The 20,133-nt window shown below is 39.7% G+C and overlaps 1 protein-coding gene across 3 annotated transcripts in view; it reads left to right on the forward strand.

Annotated features, from left to right (window-relative positions):
• naga (N-acetylgalactosaminidase, alpha) overlaps nucleotides 1-20,133 on the forward strand; it is a 42,352-nt gene that overhangs the window by 21,759 nt on the left and 460 nt on the right. For all 3 annotated transcript variants that reach the window (XM_039765648.1, XM_039765645.1, XM_039765646.1), the window contains exons 3-7: nucleotides 1,344-1,696; nucleotides 2,280-2,374; nucleotides 16,302-16,463; nucleotides 16,568-16,765; nucleotides 19,250-19,390. In XM_039765648.1, the coding sequence (XP_039621582.1) occupies nucleotides 1,344-1,696; nucleotides 2,280-2,374; nucleotides 16,302-16,463; nucleotides 16,568-16,765; nucleotides 19,250-19,390 (949 nt within the window). The remainder of the gene's footprint in view (nucleotides 1-1,343; nucleotides 1,697-2,279; nucleotides 2,375-16,301; nucleotides 16,464-16,567; nucleotides 16,766-19,249; nucleotides 19,391-20,133) is intronic.

The following is a 20,133-nucleotide window of genomic DNA, read 5'->3' on the forward strand; positions in this document are numbered from 1 at the left end:
GCGCCTAGATATCCTGTCCAGGAAAATCACAAACCGGACAGGAGGAAAAGCAAAGCCCTAGCGGAGTCTCGCGCCCACTGGGAACAGTGCTGATGCTTTTCTGAGTATGCGGACACAGCTGTCACTGTGATTATACAGGGACTGAATAACTCCTTATTAGGGGCTATAAAAAAAACCCATACTCTTTCAGCACCCCCTACAGAATCCCTCAAGGAACACAGTCACATGCCTTCTCTAAGTCCGCAAAACACATGTAGACCGACTGGGCAGACTTGAATATCCCCTCCAGGATCGTCATGAAGCTAAAGAGCTGTTCCACTGTTCCAAGGCCTGGACGGAATCCACATTGCTTCTAATGGGTCTGTGGTTCCACAACTGGGTGGAGCTTCCTTTCCAGTACCCTGGCGTAAGCCTCCCTTGGGAGCCTTAGGAGTGTGATCCCCTGATAGTTGGAGCACACTTTACTGTCCCCCTTTTTAAAAATAGGGACCACCACCCTGGTATGCCACTGCAGGGACATTAGTCCTGAAAATGACACAGCAATGAAAATGTGTGTAAGCCAACCCAACAAAGTTCAGAGCATTTCTGCATTTCAGTATTTCTGGGTGAATCTCCTCCATCCAGGGCCTTGCCACTGCAGAGCTGCTTAACTACCTCCGTGACCTCCCTCATGGAAATGGGCATTGATCACCCATTGTGACTCTGCCTCCTCCATAGAAGATGTGTCTAACAGGTTCAGTAGCTCCTCAAAGTTTCCTTCCACTGCCAGAATATATTCTCAGTCTGGGTCAGCATTTCTCCCTTCTTGCTGAGAACAACCTGGTTGAAGCCCTGTAATACCCTTCTGAGCCACCTGATTGTTTGCCAGAACCTCTTTGAGCCTGAGTGATAGTCACTTTCCATGGTCTGTCTGAACTCCTCTCATACCTGAGTCTTTGCTTCCCTGACCACCAAGGCTGCAGATGTTTTGGCCTTTAGGTACCCCTCTGCTGCTCTAGGAGTCTCCTGGGCTAACCATACACGGAAGTCCTCATTCTTCAGACTTTTTCAGACAAGAGAACAATTTTAACCAAATAGCTGAAGCAAAGCATTTTAGAAACCAAAAAGCAGAAGTCATTAACAGATTATTGCAGTCTTTGCAAGATTCATGGTGTCATTTCTTTGAGGTGATTCTTCTATTTTTATTGTCTTTTTGTCTGCCCTTGGAGCCTTTTGTTTAATTATTTAATTCACATGGCTATGATGTTGTTGCAAAACTTAGAAATGTTAATGTTTTCCTTTTTTGAGCTTCTTGTCTGCTAACTTTTCATTGACTGCCTTCCTCCCTTTTTTTTTTTTTTTAGTGAGCGTCTGTTTCGAGACATGGCAGACCGCCTCCTGGAAGATGGCTGGAGAGAACTGGGCTATGAGTATGTCAACATCGATGACTGTTGGGCAGCAAAACAAAGGGATGGACAAGGGAGGCTTGTTGCAGACCCAGAGCGCTTTCCCAGTGGCATACCAGCTTTAGCTGACTATGTTCATGCTCGTGGGCTCAAGCTGGGTATTTATGGGGACCTGGGCACATACACCTGTGGAGGTTATCCAGGAACTACCTTGGATTACATTGAAACTGATGCTTTAACTTTTGCCAGCTGGGGTGTGGACATGTTAAAACTGGATGGGTGTTATTCAAATGCCACTGAACAAGCAGAAGGTGAGTGATGGAGTCTTCCTGCTAAAGATACAGAGAAGTTTGCTACTCTGGCATTCTAGAAAGTGTTCAAAATTATTACTTAAAAAAAGTAGAACAGTAGAGATAAAGAGATAGTAAGATATTTTGTTTTTTGGATGGAGGCAGTTGATGGCTTTGACACTGAGATGACATCTGTGACTGATTCGTATTGGAGGCACACATCTAGTAATCAATCCATCCATCCATTCATTATCCAACCCACTGTATCCTAATACAGGGTCACGGGGGTCTCCTGAAGCCAATCCCAGCCAACACCAGGCACTAGGCAGGAATGTAGAAGAGAATTGGAAGGTTGGATTCAATGCAGTTTTCTAAGTGGAGTTCAGTAATATTTAGACAGTCACTTTCATTGTGTGTGTATGTGTGTGTTTTTTATTTGTGATTGCTAATACTGCCATTCAGTCTCACAGACTCTTTTTAATGTTAGTAGCCTGGAAACGGGTAAGATTTTATTATTAATGTAATTATAGGATCATTCAAGGATCATTGCACAGTTTGATGTGGACAGAATGAGTACATTTCTTTGATTATGTTTCACTCTTAGGATATCCTCTCATGTCGAAGGCTCTTAATGCTACGGGTCATCCAATTGCCTTTTCTTGCAGCTGGCCTGCCTATCAGGGGGGGCTTCCTCCACAGGTATGTTGATTTCTCCTTTTTGGTTAGTCTCTTTCACACTTGCGCTACTCCAGCCCCCTAGCTAATTTTTCCCCTGCTGATATTTTTCTTTCACATTTTTACGCTTCCCACAGAAAATACTCTCTGTGTCTTGCTTGTAACCCTTGGGAGATTGTAAATAAATGAAATATTAAATCAAACAGGCCTACTAGCTTTTCCTCCAGAATGATAAAGGAACAGTGGCTGCTGCAAAATTTATAATTTACATTTAAGGAAAAAATTTAATATTCTGTTCAACACACATTCAATTATTCATTTGTTACAAACCGGTAAATTGACACTATTTTTCGCTAGTATTATTTTTGAATAGTGTATTTTAATCCAAAATTGGATTTGTTGCCATTCTGCAGTTAAAAATGTTACCAGATGGAATGACTTATTTGCCTGAAAGTTGCTACAGGCTGGCATTTTATTAAAATTGAATTTAGGTACACAGTGGTATGGCAAAGCATTTACACAAAGGCCATTCATTTTGAATAATTTTATATTGACAGAAGGCAGATTCAGGAAGTTAGCATATCACACATAACAAAGCTTTTACTACAGCGGTAATCAAAATGGTGCTGTCAAGAATGGGCTTGGGCTTCTCTCCAAGTCTTTATGCCTGCTATGGGCTTGGGCTCTACTGTCAGCCCTTCCCTGTCATTTTGTCTCAGGAGCCTTCTCTCTGTGCCTGTTGCTATGTAATGTTTATTTGTAGACATCACATAATGAGAGTGCTGGAAACAAACAGGGGTAAACTCCGATGGCATTTTGCTCAAGCACCCTGCAGCAGCCATCAGAGCTCTGTGGTTGAGTAGTTTGTGCCTTCTTTTCTCATTTATTGTTTATTGACCCTTCATTATGTTTCTTTAATACTTCGAGTTTTGTCTAGGGATTTGGAATGATTCTTGGATTTCCTGTATTTCAACATTCTGCTTGTTTTTTGGATACTTTTAACATGTTTACCATGATTAGAGTTGTCCTCTTTAACATAATACTTTCTTTGTGTTTTGCCTATCAACTTAGGTATCCGTTTAAATATTAAATTTTACTTTGTGCTTTAGTATTGGCCTCGCCCTGATCTGCTGTACATTTTTCATACAAAATGGTTAGCTGGTTTTTAAGGAGTTCTGCGTTGCACAGAGTTCGCCTGTCTTGGACGTGACTGCAATTAAAAGGTTTAACATCATCGGGTTGAGTCAAAATGTTTTCCACCATTTTACTGAAAATGTCACTGGTCATGAAGAGCAAGTTGGATTTTATAACTTGATTGGCAATTTGGCTTCCCGTCCATCCAGCTTGTGGTTGTTAGGATCTGTAGTACATCAGAACAACAATGGGCGGAAGGTAGGAAGCAACCTTGGAATGGCATCTATCTGTTGTAGGGCTCACCTAGACCAACTGTCACTTATACGAGGCCTGTTTAGAATGTCCTGTCAGCCTAACCTGAAAGTCTTCAAGGTATGGAATGAGGTCTGGAGTACTTGGACAATAACCCATACAAATACCGTATGACAATAATGTGCATAAACCATGAGGGCAGTGAATGGATTGAAATTTGGATCTAGCCTCCAGAAGGTGGTATATAGCAGCACTGTTCAACCTTTCGTTTTTAATATATTGCAATATGTAAGAGTTTGGGTGCAAGTTAAAAATGTAAATATGAGGGTAAATCAAAAAGTGAAGGCAATTTCTAAAAAACGCAAGGTAACCTCGGCGCATAGAAGCCGACACAATACAGCATGTTTGAGATGGCTTATGGGTAGTTTGAACATATACAGCACAGAGTTCTGCCATTAGTCTAGTTGAAGCCAAGGTTGAATGAACATGGGTGCTCCACTGCAGAATTGCACTATTGTTGATCATCGCACTGTAGTAAGATTTGTTTGGCAGAGAGAATAAACCTGCTAAAATAAATCAAAATGTTGGCTTGTGCAGATCAGTAAGCTGTTTGGGTACCCATCTTGCACAGAATTTATGGTACCCCAAGTCATTATGCACCATGGCATGTGCAGATCTGTAGATGGTACCCAAGTGTGCAGCAACAGCAGACAACGTAGTCCATTGGTCTTCACTGATGAAGGCATTCACTATGTTGATGTCTGTTTGTATGCACAATGTATCTAAATGGTCATCCAGTTCGAGCTTTGGCAGTTGCACTTGTTCTTCCTGCTTTAAACTTTTCTACTCATTCATAAGGGCAGCACAGTGGCGCAGTGGTAGCGCTACTGCCTCGCAGTTAGGAGAGACCTGGGTTCGCTGGGTCCTGGGTTCTCCCCGTGTCTGCGTGGGTTTCCTCCCACAGTCCAAAAAAAAAAGCATGCAGGTTAGGTGCAGTGGCGATCCTTAATTGTCCCTAGGGTGTGCTAGGTGTGTGAGTGCATGTGCCCTTCCTGGGATTTGTTCCTGCCTTGCGCCCAGTGTTGGCTGGGATTGGCTCCAGCAGACCCCTGTGTTAGGATGTAGCGGGTTGGAAAATGACTGACTGACTCATTCATAAAGTTTTCACTGAGTGATGCTGTTTTCACTTCCATAGTGAACCAACACCCTTCATTGAATTTCAGCAGGTCTCTGCCCCAATAAATAGATAGATACTTTATTAATCCCAAGGGGAAATTCACATAATCCAAATACAAAGAAACAATATTAAATTAAATAGTAATAAAAATGAAAAAAATTAAAATAAAATTAATGTTAGCATTTACTCCCCCGGGTGGAATTGAAGAGTGTCCTTGAATGAATGTCCTGTTGTTCAAGCCCATAATAGAGCATCCATATTCATTTGACCTTCGCTTCAACTAGATTAACACCAGAGTGTAGCACAGTGAGTGTTCAAGCCACCCATAAGCCATCGCAAAAATGTTGTATTGTGTCCACATCATTTAAAATTTGCCTTTACTTAGTGATTCGCATTTGTATATGAGAATGAAATGTCTTTTCCGTTCTTTTTCAAGTTTTCACAACAGCCTGCGATCTCCCAGTTATAACTGTCTGTTGGAGCTGGCATTTAACCTTCAGCTGACTATGTGCTGTATACTGTAAAGGGTTTTTAAAGGGCATTAAGATAACTTCACAAAAGCAAAAAATGCAGTTCTTTGCATTTTCTATCTTTTATAACAGCAATACACCCTTTATCTGGGGCACTGTTATCTGCTTTGTTTTTGTTCTTTCTTTGCCAACATTCGAATTTTTACCTGTTGCAAAATATATGTTTTTATAGTATTCACGAGGGGCGTTCAAATATAAACAGGAATTTATGCTTTATTTATTGAATATAATGAAACGACTTACATGCTATTTTTCTGTGTAGTCTCCTGCCACTGCAATACATTTGCTCCAGTGCGCAGGAAGTTCCTAAATCCTAGAAGAGTTGAAGACTTTTAACTGCATGTTGACCCATTCTTGCTCAGCGTCAATAACCTCCTCATTCGACTTGAATTTCTTCCCTCTTAAAAATACTTTAAGTGGACCTAAGAGATGATAGTCCCTCTCTGAATGACTTGCACCAATCATACACTCTAGACTGAGAGAGAGACAGAGAGAGACACTCATCCCCGAACTGTTGTTTAAGTTTTGAATAAATCTGAGGTAGAATGATGTGGTAATGCGCGGGTCGCGTCTTACCAAATTTAAGTATGTAGCAGCATTTATATTCGCTATAAGAAAGTGCACTTACCGTTGGTGTGTTCAGGGCGCTGTCGCGGAAATGCGGGGCCGTCTAGCGGGTGAGCGCTGCGAGGCGCGGGGTGTTGGACACACGTGTGGCCGGTATAATGGCCAGTACGGGCTCCGCCACATGTGTTCATTTTTACACTCCGGTGTCCTCGCAGGCGGTTTAAAGTGCGGAGCGCCTAAAAGAGAAAGCCGGCATTTGATTGATTGAGTCAGAGATGGGGATCCCATAATGTTAAGAGAAATGATTTTACTTACTGGTGAGTCAACCACGGTCGTGCTTGAGCTCAGCATAGCCGTTGGCTGTACCGGAGGGCTTACACACGCGCGCGACCCGCAGGAGTTTGGTTTTAAATGCATAGTTGCTCGGGGCGTGTCGCGGCGTGTGGCGTGAATGCGCTACCGTCTACCGGGATAGGTGCATGAGGTAGACATGTTGGTTATATTTAAAGAGTTACCGGCCAACAGGGGTCGTCAGTGGACCTAAGAGCGAGGTAGGAATAAGCACTGCTGAGCTATTTGTAGGAGCAGTTGTAATTTTGGCGGCTTTTGCATATATTCTTTTGTATATATTCTTTTTGTATATAGAGTTATATATCTCCTAGTGATTATTTTGGTGGAGGTATATATACTTATTTGGTGCTGGGATAGTTTTTGATTTTGGTGCAATTGTTTTATTTTTGTATATACACACACTTGTTTTTGTGCATATTTCTTTCCTGCTGGAGGAACGTCTTGAACCAGGGATAAAAGAAGACAACCTTCATTATTGGAGCGTGTGTGTGTAGTTTTTGTAGGAGTGCACTGTTTTTTGTAAATACACCATATTTTTCCTTTTTTTTTGTTTTTATTTTTGAAGAGTCAGGGTTGAAGAACTGTGTCTCAATGCCCACCTGACACTACTACATTTTTTTGTGTACAGCGCTCTTGTAAATAAATTTGCACCATTCACCCTTCATTTTTTGTCTGTGTCTCATCTCTCCATTTGATCCCGTTCGGTTCATGAACTATCAGATGTCCAGAGTGTAGGCTGGGGCCACTTCCCACTACACAGGATATCACAAATGACTCCTTCATTTGTCAAAAATTGAATAATAATGTGCTGTGCACCACCTCCTGCTCCGACATGTTCATTACAACTGATAGGAAGGGGGGAAAGAGCAGCTAGTACTACTAACGACAAGTTCATACTGTATATGTGTGTGTTTGTCCAACGAGTCAGGTCTACCTTATAAGAACAGAGCATGAAAATTCCTGTTTATAATTGAACACCCCTCGTATTTTTTATATATCTCACAAATCTCTAAATTATTTAATCCCATACGTTTTCCAACCATTAAACTGTGTGGGCTTCAGAGGGTGGAAAAAAGTGGTTATCATGTAGAGGTGCCATGGATAACATATATTCTCTAACTACATTGGTTCCATATTCTGAGTGAATGAAGCACAATTGGGCCGTTGGTATATTGAGGATACCTTGTATTTACTGGTGTAGAAAGCAAGGAGTTTAAAGAAGTATTGCAGGATTTCATGTCTGCTAAAGACCAAGCTAATGTGCATTCATCTATTTGTGTCAATGTCCAGGTTTTTATAGCTTGTATGTTTGCTGCCCAGTAAGAAAACTGAAAATTACATAGAGCCATACCACCTTCTGATTTAAGTCATTATAGGGTCGCCTTTTGAATGCATGGATTTTTCAAATTCCAAATAAATGAGGTTATTATTGAATCTTATTTCTTAAAAAAATCTTTATTAATGTATATGGGGATGTTTTGAAATAGGAACAGAAGCTAAGAGAGGATATTCATCTTCTCAATGTTAATTCTTCCTGCTAAAGTAAGGTGGAGGGTAGACCATTTATGCACGTCTTGTTTAATTTTGTCCATGAAAACAGCAAAATTTTGTGGGAAAAGAGCTTTATATTTACTTGTGATGTTGACACCTAGGTATATAAACTCATTTGCAGTGATAAAAGGGAAGATGTTGAATCTAATGTTTGTTGGAGAGTTAACTTTTGTTCAAATTAATTTTGAGTCCAGATATCTTTTGAAATTCTGCTAATACATATTTAGACTATATTGGTAATAGATATCTCTATTTTTTAATCCTAAAACGCTGCTGTGTGGGGGCTTGTTTTGCTTTGGACATGCTCTGTCTCTGGGTATGTCAGAGGACTGGGACTGCGTGAAGTAGGGTCCAGCCTCATGTGGGGAGGCAAAATGGGAGGGTGGGGGGTTAAGGCGGGGGAGAGGAAGAGAGCAGGCTATATCTATTATCTAATCTATCCTTTTAATCTTTATAACTATAACTACCAACGTAACAATAGGCTGCATGGCAATAACTCTTGGGGAAATAGGAAATTAAGGTTAAAGCTGTCTCACTCCCAATTAAGACTATAAAATGACATCAAAAATTCAGAAATTAATGTCTCCATGATGGGACAGTTAATTTTGTAAGCAGGAATGTTAAAGGTCTGAATCACGAATTAAAGAGAAAGAAAGTACTCTCTCACCTAACAGGTTTAAAAGCTAAAATAGTATTTTTACAGGAGACCCATTTACTAAGCAAGGATCAGTTCCGGCTGCAAAAGGACTGGACTGGCCAAATGTTCCATTCTAGTTTTACAAAGAAAACTAGAGGTGTGGGAATTCTCATACATAGAACAGTACCATTTGTAGCATCAGATGTAGTATTGGATCCTGAAGGGAGATATGTAATGGTCATGGGAGACTTATCTAACTGTAAAATGATTTTGATAAATGCTTATGCACCTAATGTTGATGATAAGGACAAGGGTGGGGGTCGACTTGTTCTTAATCCTAGTTTTTGTAAAAATTGCTTGATTTGTATGGAATGATTGCAATAAAATTAATACAATTTCAAAAAAAAATAAATAAATTCTGCTAATACAGTTAAGGCTGCAGGCACATAATTTTATGGGTCTGAGATATATATACTGTAGATATATATAGTACCATATCATCTGCATAGAGCAATAGTTAATATTTAATGATAAGTCCTTATCAAAAAAAAACCTTTATCTCTTGACACATTTCAAAAGTGATCAGCCAATGGCTCAATGGTGATTGCAAATAGCTGTGGTGACAAGAGGCATCCTTGTCTAGTACCACATTCTAGTTTGAAGTACTCTGAAATAATGTTGTTAATACAAACTGAAGCTTCTGGACTGGTATACAGTGATTTAATACAGGCACATGTTCAGGCCAAACCCAAATTTATGCAACGTGGTGAACAGGTAATCCCATTCAACCATATTGAATGCTTTTTCTGCATCCAAAGATAATAATATCCCTGGGGTGTTAGACTTTATGGGTGAATATATTATGTTAAATAGGCATTGAAGACTGGAAGCTAAGTGTCTCTCTTTAATAAAACCAGTTTGGTCTTGTGAAATTACTGAAGGGAGCACTTTCTCAACCCTTCTAACTTAGGACTTTGGGGAGTATCTTAACATCATTGTTCAGAAGTGAGATTGGTCTATATGATGCACATTGTAATAAGTTCTCATTTTTATTTATTTTTTTTTTAGGAAAAATGGTAACTAAGGCTTTTCAAAGTTTTTAAGGTAGAAATTTTTTTTGTCACTGGCTTCTATAAATGTTGCTAATAAGAGGGGAGGTAACTTAACTGAAATTTGTTGTATACAATTCAGCAGGGTAGCCATCAGGACCTGCTGCTTTCCCACTCTGAACTGAGTTTATAGTGTCTAGTAATTGTGATAACGTCCGAGATTTATCCAGTTCCTCTGCACTTAAGAGTATCTAGCTGTGGTATCTGTAATGTATCAAAAAATGCATTCGATTGTGTCTTGTGTTCTTTTAAATCAGTAGAATATAAGGACTTGTAGTAGTCTCTAAATGTGTGCATTATATTTTTATGGTCAATGATTTTGTCTCTGTCTTTGTTGGAGATTACTGATATTGCATTGTGAACTTCCAACATGGATTTGTTGAGCTAAGATCTTATTAGCCTTCTTTCTGTGTTCGTTGTAATGATGTCACGATTTAAAAATTAGTTATTCTGTTTCTTTTGTTGTCAAGAGGTTGAGTTCTGTATGCAGAGCCTATCTTTTCCTAAACAGGGCCTCATTTGGAGACCTGGCATGTTCTTGATCTATTCTGGTAATTTCACTGAATAACTCTGATGCCTACTTGGTTTCCGATTTATTTTTATGGGAAAGATATGAGATAATCTGTCCTCTTAAGAAAGCCTTCAGAATTTGCCAGAGTATTCCTGCAGAGACCTGCGAGGATGCATTTGTCTCTAAAAAAGAAAAAAGTTATTTTAGAGAAAAAGATAAAAAAAAAAATTGTGCTTTGCCCATCCTTAGGAAACAGTTAAAACGAAGTAACGTGTGTTTTAGAACCTTGTTCCTTTTTCCATTTTTTCTGATACGTACTTTTGTTTGTCCTTTGTATATCTAGAGTTTCCTGTAGACAGGCGCTTGAGGAAAGTCACAGAATGGAGTAATGGTTGTGGTAGTGTGGTCGGTGGAGAAAGTTAGCAATCATAATGTTGCAAATTAAACAGTAGCTGTGTACTTTTTAACAGCATGAATAAATAAGTATTTGTAAAATTATTGGGTTAATATTGCACCATCATTTGATCAATTTTCAGAACTCTTTTTTTAAGATTGGGTCACAAGAAGCCCAAACACACCTCTGCAATAGTGGGCATAAGGCAAAAAAACAGAAAAGAGGCTAACATCTATTTGAATAGTAACCTAAACTGCATGTTTTTGGGATGTGGGAGGACAAACAGATTACCTGAATTGAAACCTCAAACAAATGTGGGAAGAATATGCAAACTTCACATCGACCACTTGTTTGACCAAGACTGAAAACTGTTCTCTTGGAACTGTGGGGCAGCTTTGTTAACCACTACTGTGCCATCATGCTCTCCAATTGCCCTGGTATATAAAATTACATATTTTTTCTGTGTGTGTGTTTTTTTCCCTACCCACATTCCAAAACATGTTAGGATGCCTGGCATCACTGAAATTGGGCAAGTGTGAGGTGTGAGCACATCCTGAGCTTGGCTGGCCATGCCATTAGTTCCTGCCTTGTGTTCATGCTCCCTGCAAACCTAAATTGGATTAGCAGGTGTAAAAATTAGTAAATTGATTCAGTTCTGTATACTGTATAATATACTGCATGGTATTTGTTTCATTGAGAGTTAATACCCCACACAAAAAGGAGTAATTTGTGTAGCTATGTATTATTTTAGACATCTTCCAGTATTTACTCTATTCCCCTTTACTATCTGGGATTAAAAAAGTTTGTTTCCCCTGCCAGCACTAAATCAAAATATCAAATATTGGTAAATTTAATGAATGATTAAAAAAGGTGAGCCTCAAGTTGCAGGCCATCATTATGTGGTGAAAAGTGGTGTGTGATGACTGGCGCTTGTATAGCCAGAGCCTTTCCAAACGCACTAACTTGCGGGACCGACAAAGACACACTGTGTTTTATTATTTTGAGATTTTTTTTTTTCATTTAAAATTTGATTTTTGCAAAAATGCATCTATTCTTTTTGTCTTCCTAACACTTCTAAAACATCAGTGAAGTGTTTATTCGTCTCTGCAGTGCGGCCTACTAAAATATCTTAACTTTGGAACAGTCTGAAGTGAGACACATTTCTCTTGATATTGCATACTTCAGTACAAAACTTCATATTAACAAGTAATTTTACCAGCATATCAAATGCCACACTGCACACAGAAGAATAAACTATTTATGTTTTATAATTTGTATGAGGGCCAAAAGATGCCTTTGTTAACGTCTTGTTACATAACTGTAGTCGATTCATTTTTGCAGTAGACAAACTAATGTGTCACAAATTTTTTATTTCAGTTTAGACTCCTCTGTACTGGAAAGCTTTTTATTTTATGTATTAAAAAGTGTTTTACAAAATATTTCAACAGAGCTTAGATAACATACTATCTAGGAATTCTTTAATGTGAAGAAGAGTGCACATCTAAAGTGCAGTGGCAGCAGCAGGCGATCGGCTACATTCCTCCTGTGCTGCATTGTTGGGTTTTTATTTCTGTTGCTAATAACTGATTATACTCGCCAGCATCTGCAGACAACAAATAACACTTGTCAGTTAAGCCTGCCTCTTAGTTTTCAAATGATCCAATCACAAGGTCTGCTAGTTGCACTTAAGGCATACCGCTTGACCACCAGGGGTCATCGTTGATTCACATGTCACTACCAAAGACAATGGCGTTTTAATGACTATTTTTTGGCCATTCAGCAATGATGTTGGAACAGAAAAGCCATTTAGCTGCATCAAACTCTGGTGTCAGTGTGTTTTGATTATCATACATTACTTCTGTTTTCTAGATTTTATTCTCTTTTGTAAACTATTAAAAAAAAACAAAACCTCAGACTTTTTATTTTAGGATCACTGACCCCTTATCAGAGTTTGTCACTTATGAATACAAATGATCTGCTAAATTTCTAGCATAATTCCTTACAGAGAGATAATCGTGCTTGCTTGCTTTTGAACTTTACCTGTCCACTCGGGCCGCCTTCTTATCAAAAGGGGGTCCTGTGTCTGAGAGGAGGTGTGAGAGACATGATTACATTTAAAAGAGTTCAGTGTTAAAGTTCAATATTAAATCTCACCACGCAGCATAGGGGCTGTGAGTCTGATGATGATGATGATATTGCATCGTCTTTCCAAAATGATGAGGCAGTCTAAGCTCCTGGGGTGTGTGAGTGTGTTTTATTGGTTTGTGGTTTATTATGATGCATAAATATATATATAAAAAATACTTTTTAAAAACCATGCTTATATTAAGGGTAACAGTGTACTAAAACGTAAATACATCACGTGTAAAGTAAAAGGTGGGAGCTTTTCATCAATCAACATTCAAAAAAACACTTCAAGCGCCCACGCTTTTTTTTTTTTAGTACACTTTTTAACTTTAAGCGTGGTTTTTAAAAAGTCTTTTTTCTGTATATATTATTTTCAACTTTTTAGTCTTGGGTTTGTTTTAGTATAATTTTGTAATCAATATTTTAACTCGTCCTTTAATATTTCTATCTGTTACTAGCGCCATCTATTGGTGAAACCTTGAACTATCCTTCATATGAAAATTTCATTTCTTAATTAACATGGATTAATTGATCAATTAGTGAAACTGATTATTGATTCATGTATTGTCACCGGAAGTGAGTAAGTGTGCAAAATTTCAAATCATTTGCACAATAGGAAGTTGGTTAAATATCGATTTACAAGATTTGTACCAGACAACAAACAGGTGAAGTTAAAAGAAGCCTGGTAATAATAATAATCCATCCATCCATCCATTATCCAACCCGCTATATCCTAACTACAGGGTCACGGGGGTCTGCTGGAGCCAATCCCAGCCAACACAGGGCGCAAGGCAGGAAACAAACCCTGGGCAGGGCGCCAGCCACCACAGGACACACACACACACACACTAGGGACACTTGCATGTCATTGGACTGTGGGAGGAAACAATAATAATAAAAAAGAAATAAAATATTGCCAATGTCTTCAGTAAAGGATTTAAAAACATGCATTTGTTAAATTTAAATAAACTGAAGTGTTGTAAATGACACAGCTGTCGGACCTACATTGCATTTATTTCTTTTTGGACTTCATGCTTTTAAAAACTGAAGAAGTTTAGTTTATAGCAGATTATCAGGGCACAAGGCAGGAACCACCCTCACACAAACACACCCACACACCAAGCGCACACTAGGGCCAATTTAGAATCGCCAATCCACCTAACCAGCATGTCTTTGGACTGTGGGAGGAAACCGGAGTGCCCGGAGGAAACCCACGCAGACACGGGGAGAACATGCAAACTCCATAGGGAGGACCCGGGAAGCGAACCCGGGTCTTCTAACTGTGAGGCAGCAGCGCTACCACTGCGCCACCGTGCCGCCCTAGCAGATTATCTTAGTGGAATTTTTAACACTTACTTCAACTAGGCCCGATTTAATTTCTTGTGTCTGTGCAAAGACTTGACTTCATTCGTAATTCTTCTCAAGACATTTGGGGGCATTGAGTTTGGTCATAAGGATTATGTCACCCTGTTACTCTCTTTAGTAATTTTTGTTGTGCATTTTGCCAATATTGCAGACTGAATATTATTCTGAAATGCACACTTGTAGAGGAAATGGAAAATTGTGGACCATTTCCATTTCATGTGTTGCAGGACAACCATGCCAGCAATTTCAAAGAAGCCAATAAAAAGTGTTGGTAATGACTCTGACAGTAGCCTTACAGACAAGATGAGTCCAAGATTCCGGCACTGTGGTGGAAGGTGGGTTGAGATCAGCAGACCAATAAGGGTGTCTTACTAAGAATTCTCAGCATTGCTGTCTGTGGTGACAGGAATTACTCTGAAGCTGCCCTAGAGCTCCTTGGGAGAGGCGTTTTGAGGAGATGCAGGTTAGAGTCCATGCAACGTAGACACTGGAGTGACCTGAAAATGTCCAAAGCTGAAGTTGAATTGAACATAGAAGGGAATAGAAAGTGGTGGGAATGGTTCCACAGGTCTGCATTATAACAGACTAGTCAAGGTAGTAACGAGGGGCACTCACGTTAATGTTGTTAGTGAGGGAATTAGGACCAGCTTTTAAAAAATGAAAGGTGACAAAGCAAAGAGCAAACTAGAATAATAACTAGCAAGAAATAATAAATACATGCAGCAAACTGAAAATGACAACAAATGGTAGTGCCATTGCTGTACCACGCTTTATGCAGTACTAACACTTTTTAAAACCTGTTATGTGCCAAGGCACAATTGCCAAAACATCCAAATAAAATCCATTCAAAGGAGTAAACGTGTTCCTGTGTTTAAGTTAAAATGTGTTTAACAAGAGAACAAAACACTTATGGAGGTCTTGCAATGGCCAAGACGTGTGGACCAAACATTGGAGGAGCTTCTAGAGCAGTGGCAAAACAGCAGGAGACCAGAATACATCCAGAGCAGGAGATTCTTTCATTCGGGCCTTTTAAGAAAGCTGGTAGCTGGGGGGCCGAGCGTATTGAAACACAGAAGGCTACTCTAATAGCAATTTTACGAGGGACTTTAAAGCAGTGCCAAGACAGTGACAAGAGGGGGAGTTTGACCTAAAGCTGACTGGCTGGGGGCAAATGAGAGAGAGGAAAAAAAAAAACCGAGGGACTGTTTTGTGTGGGCACTTGAGAACTGAGCAAGTGGGTGACCCGGCTTAACTTTCAATATGGGCAACTACTTGAGTAGGAAGGAAGTGAGAGGCAGCCAGTCTTAGTTTGTCTTTGTTCCTTTTACCTTTGTATTCTTACTTCAATTGTCCCTCTTGTGTGTTTTAAAGAGGCAAATACACAGGAGAGTTGGATGTCTTACAGTAGATGGCGGTCCACTGGCGGTGGTGTTTGGTTTGCCCTCTTTATTTTCCATTTGAGACGTTCTGTAACTGAGGTGGAACAGCCTGCAAACTATTAAAAAACCAAAAGGGAGAAAGACCTTATAAAGATGGAGAAAGCAGCTAAAGATCTGCCAAAGTGTAAGCCACTGTCAAGTTCACGATACAGCCAAGGAGACAGGCGAAGGAGTGAATCGGCTAGGGCTTCAAAATGCAGAATCCTTCAGTCGGGTCAGCTCAGGGTGGGAAGCATCCATCACATGACAAAACGGCTCGGGATCCCAGTTGGCAACCCCCCAGGCAGTCACGGTCCAGTCCCACCCTCCAGAAATGACTATTGATTATGGGTGTCCCCTTGATCTGCTCCAGTCGCTCAGATCCTGTGAGCCGGACCACCCCCAGGGAATCGCACCACATGGCCGTAGTGCCACAACTGACGCTCCCTCAACAATGCAGGTAATGTGTCTCATTCGGGACTAATATTGCCAGTAATATATTTTTTAATTGTGTGAGGGGGAAACTTAATGATTTTCATAATTAGATTACTTATGCTTAACTTTTTTATATAGAAGTGAACCACATGGTGCGGGTTTTTTCCTTTTTAAATGTCCGTTCACAACAGAGTACACCTCATTACTATCTCGGCAGTATGAAGTTCTCAACACAGCAAATCCATGAACTTTCCCAACTACCTCCGGTGACTACGACCACTTGAGGGAAGGCGGGCTTACCACTCCATCTTTAAAATCAGCCATGACACTGACCGTCAGTATCCCTTAATCTTTACTTTTATGAGTGATTCATTCTCTTTCTTTCATTCTCAGATTAACTACACTGTGTTAGGTGATGTCTGTAACCTTTGGAGGAATTATGATGACATTGAGGACTCCTGGGGTAGCGTCTTGAGCATTGTGGACTGGTTCTTCAACAACCAGGATGTGCTACAGCCTGCCGCTGGGCCAGGAAAGTGGAATGATCCAGATATGGTGTGCTTTTATTTCATACTAAAAAAAAAAAAAAAAGACGTTTGATGGAGTCTAACTTGCACTGAATTTCTAAGCATGACCTTTTATTTCATATTTTTGTTTAGTTAATCATAGGCAACTTTGGCCTCAGTCTGGAGGAATCCAAGTCTCAGATGGCTCTTTGGGCAATTTTGGCAGCACCACTCTTCATGTCCAATGACTTGCGCACATTATCTGATGAAGCACGGGCAATTCTACAGAACAAGATGCTGATCTCAATCGATCAGGACCCCTTGGGCATTCAGGGTCGCCGAGTCATCAAGGTACCAATTCCAAATATTAACATTCATCTGGGACTTACCAGTGGCGTAGCTAGGGTGGGTGGAGGGGGCGATAGCACATTTTTGGGGGTGGCGTTATTGACCAAAAGGCTCAATGCAATTCGTGTGTAAGCAGTAGGGGTCAGGAAAATATCACTCATGAACGAAAAAAGTCGTATTCTCTGATTAACAAATCTCTGATGGCATCAAACACAGCAGTTGAAATTTATGAGGCAGTAACAAAAATAAACCTACACATTACACAGATGATGATTTCTAGGAAGATGAAATTATAAATTGTAAATTAGTAGTTTGTTATGTTAACAAACTGATTGTGTTCTTGCTCTGCGCAGAAAACATCCCCACCTATCACTTGTACATTACACTGGTTCTGGTCTTCGCAGTGTAATTATATTAAACTAATAATTAGAACCCGGCTTATCAGTGCGTCTATACTATATTCTTGTCTAGTTGATGGTTATAAATATATATGTGAAATTATTGCTGTTTCTCTATATATAAATAAATCTATGCAAAGTTTATCAATTTTTCTCTATACATCACTTTAATTTTCAATTTAAATAGGTTAACATATTCAGATATGTTGGAGGGCGGCAAACTGAAGCACCACCTGCCCCGAGCGGCACCACATCATTAGCATAAATCACATCTGGCAGAGAAATAAACACGCCAGCCTGAAACTTGTCAACATGTTAACGGGCTCGCTTGCTGACCATTTATCATGCCGCTCTGACAAATTACTTTTACTGTGTTCTTGGGACCAGGTATCCCAAAACAGTCCCGGGACACAGAGAGCAGAGTGTTTATGATCTAAAGGAATTTTTCCAGTTTAGGGGTTATTAACAATTCTGATTTAAAGAAGGCAATAAAAAATGTTCCTAATAAAATGAGATTGCAGACACCCTACGGTCAGTAGAATTATTACAAATGGACCTGGGCAGATGCAGTATGTAGTGAAGAAATTTAATTTTAATTAATGCTTTACACAAATAAAGTAAACACAATTGCACAATGAGAAAAACCGCCACCCTGGAGGAAAGGTTGAAGGAGTGATACCATTTTAAATTTAGACTAGAGGTCTTTGCCCCCTGCTCACTTCATTCGCCAACCCCCGGGTCTGTGCTAGCCACTAGCCTCTTTGCGTTTCTGTCGCTCGGGTATGGGGATGCGGATGTACAATTTAAACAGATTTTTATTTTCACGGGAATGGTTACATATGAATAATACAACTATTTTACATTACAGCAAGTAATTAGCCATATTGAAAAATAGTAAAACGTGATCATTTGAAAGTAAATTCTGTTTCATGTTGTGTTAAGAGTTATTCGTTACGTAATATGATTTCGTTTTGTTGGCTTTGAAATTAACTCACAAATACTTTTTAAATTTACACTTTTACTGTAAAACTTCAAGTAAAAACAATTTTTTGAATTACATTTTCGTCAAACACGCATTGAGTTTTGATTCTGTGTGTGGACTTTCATTTTGAGAATGCAACGTGCAACATGCCCGTGAGTGAATTTTCATTTCTTTCTCTTCATTAAATTAAACAACTTTTTTGAATGTTTGGCACCGAGATTTGTTAATTGTCTTTGCAAAAGTTATTCTAACAGGAAACTGTAAACGTTTTAATACGAATGGCATATCAAGATCCTTTTTTGTCTGTTATCCCCTGAAGATGTATCCAACTGTAGTACATCCTTCTTTCTGCAATAGTTTGTGTGGAGGAAGACTGGACGGGGTTAACGGTTGTAGATATTCTTCTGGATATTTTAAGTTGATATTTTCATGTTCCACACGATCACCACTAACTGTTTCAGTAGAGTCTATTGATACACATTTAACCCATTTGCAGTGTAACAGATTGTCATCTATGGAGTTAATTTGTTTGATTTCATCGTTTCTCGGTGCTAGGGTTGCCCGTGTACTCATTTTTTCTGTTTATAACCCTTCGGGATAAAATTCTTCAATAAGACTTGGCCATAACACGTCTTCTTTAATTGGGAACTTAGTGAGGAAAAGTTTAAATTTATAAGAACTGAGAGCGCAGGAAATGGTGTCTGTTAGAAGCATTCACACGAGTGAGAGGTGACAGGACCTTGTGCGTGGTTGAATATGGTTAAGAGGAGGGCGTGACTTGAAAAAAATCTCATGGCCAAAGTCTCGTCTCGCGGGATTTTACAAAACCTTCCAAAAAGTCTCGTTGCAGGACTTTTTTTTTTATTGTAATAGATAGCTATCAAGAGGAAACCCGTTAACAGAGGTTAATTATTATTACGGCAACCAACAAACCCTAGTGTGCTCTTCAACAAGCGCTTGCGGCCACAGATTGAAGATGGCGAAGGGTCAATTTTGGGTATCAGAACTTGGAGGTGTCAGGTTTAATCTGTCGGCTGACTGAGGTAACAGTCCTGGCATTCAGAGTAAACTGTTTTTGTAGACTCAATCATTTTCTTTCCCCCTCAGGAGAAGAGTAACATCGAGGTGTATTTGCGTCCACTAGCTAAATCTGCCAGTGCTGTTGTCTTCTTCAGCCGTAGAACAGACATGCCTTACCGGTACCAGACTTCGCTGAAGAATCTGAACTACACCTCCGGTGTTTACATGGTAAGCCATATGACTGTGGGCGAGTATGCATGTGAAAATAACAAAGCTGGCATTCTTTGTAGTTTGGCGGGTTTTAGGGGCATCAGGGTTAAAGGATGGAGGTTCTGTGCAGGGGCCTGGTTGACTTAAGTTTGCGGACAGGAGAGCATTTTTCTGTGAGGCAAAGGACATTGCAGAAAATTAGCTGGAAGGAAATGCTGATGAAAATGTGGTACTCCCCTTCAAAATATTAAGACAAATGCAGCACTTTACAGAAGCATTGAAAATCTTTTTGCGGCTCATAATTTTCCTCACATGTAGCACGTTTCATGCTGAACAGTATTCGAAGATATTTTGTCTACATGTTCAAGCCAAGTAGAGAATCTGAACCTGTACTGTTTCAGTTCAAGTTGAATCCCTAAAAACTGCCAGCCATCACCATCTTGAATACGTAAAGAGTTCAGAGTCCTGGATGACTATGGAACGATAAACTTAAACACGTGATGGAAACCAATCAAGCCGGCAAAAAACTGGTTTTCTTATCAAGTTACGACATGAAAAATCTCATTTGGCAGTTACAATGCTAGAATCTTTGTGCCCAGAGCCGATCACTTAAATACGAAGTACAGTTTCAGGATCAAAAAAAAGGAGAAATCCCCTCAAACCACTGGACAAAGGCTCTCGCCATGCGCACAATATTCTGTGTAGTAGCCCACCAACACATTATCATAATTAATAGAAAATCTTTATTTTTTGTTTCCTTT

Source organism: Polypterus senegalus, chromosome 10 (genome assembly GCF_016835505.1).
Source record: "Polypterus senegalus isolate Bchr_013 chromosome 10, ASM1683550v1, whole genome shotgun sequence".
Classification (NCBI taxonomy): Eukaryota; Metazoa; Chordata; class Cladistia; order Polypteriformes; family Polypteridae; genus Polypterus; species Polypterus senegalus.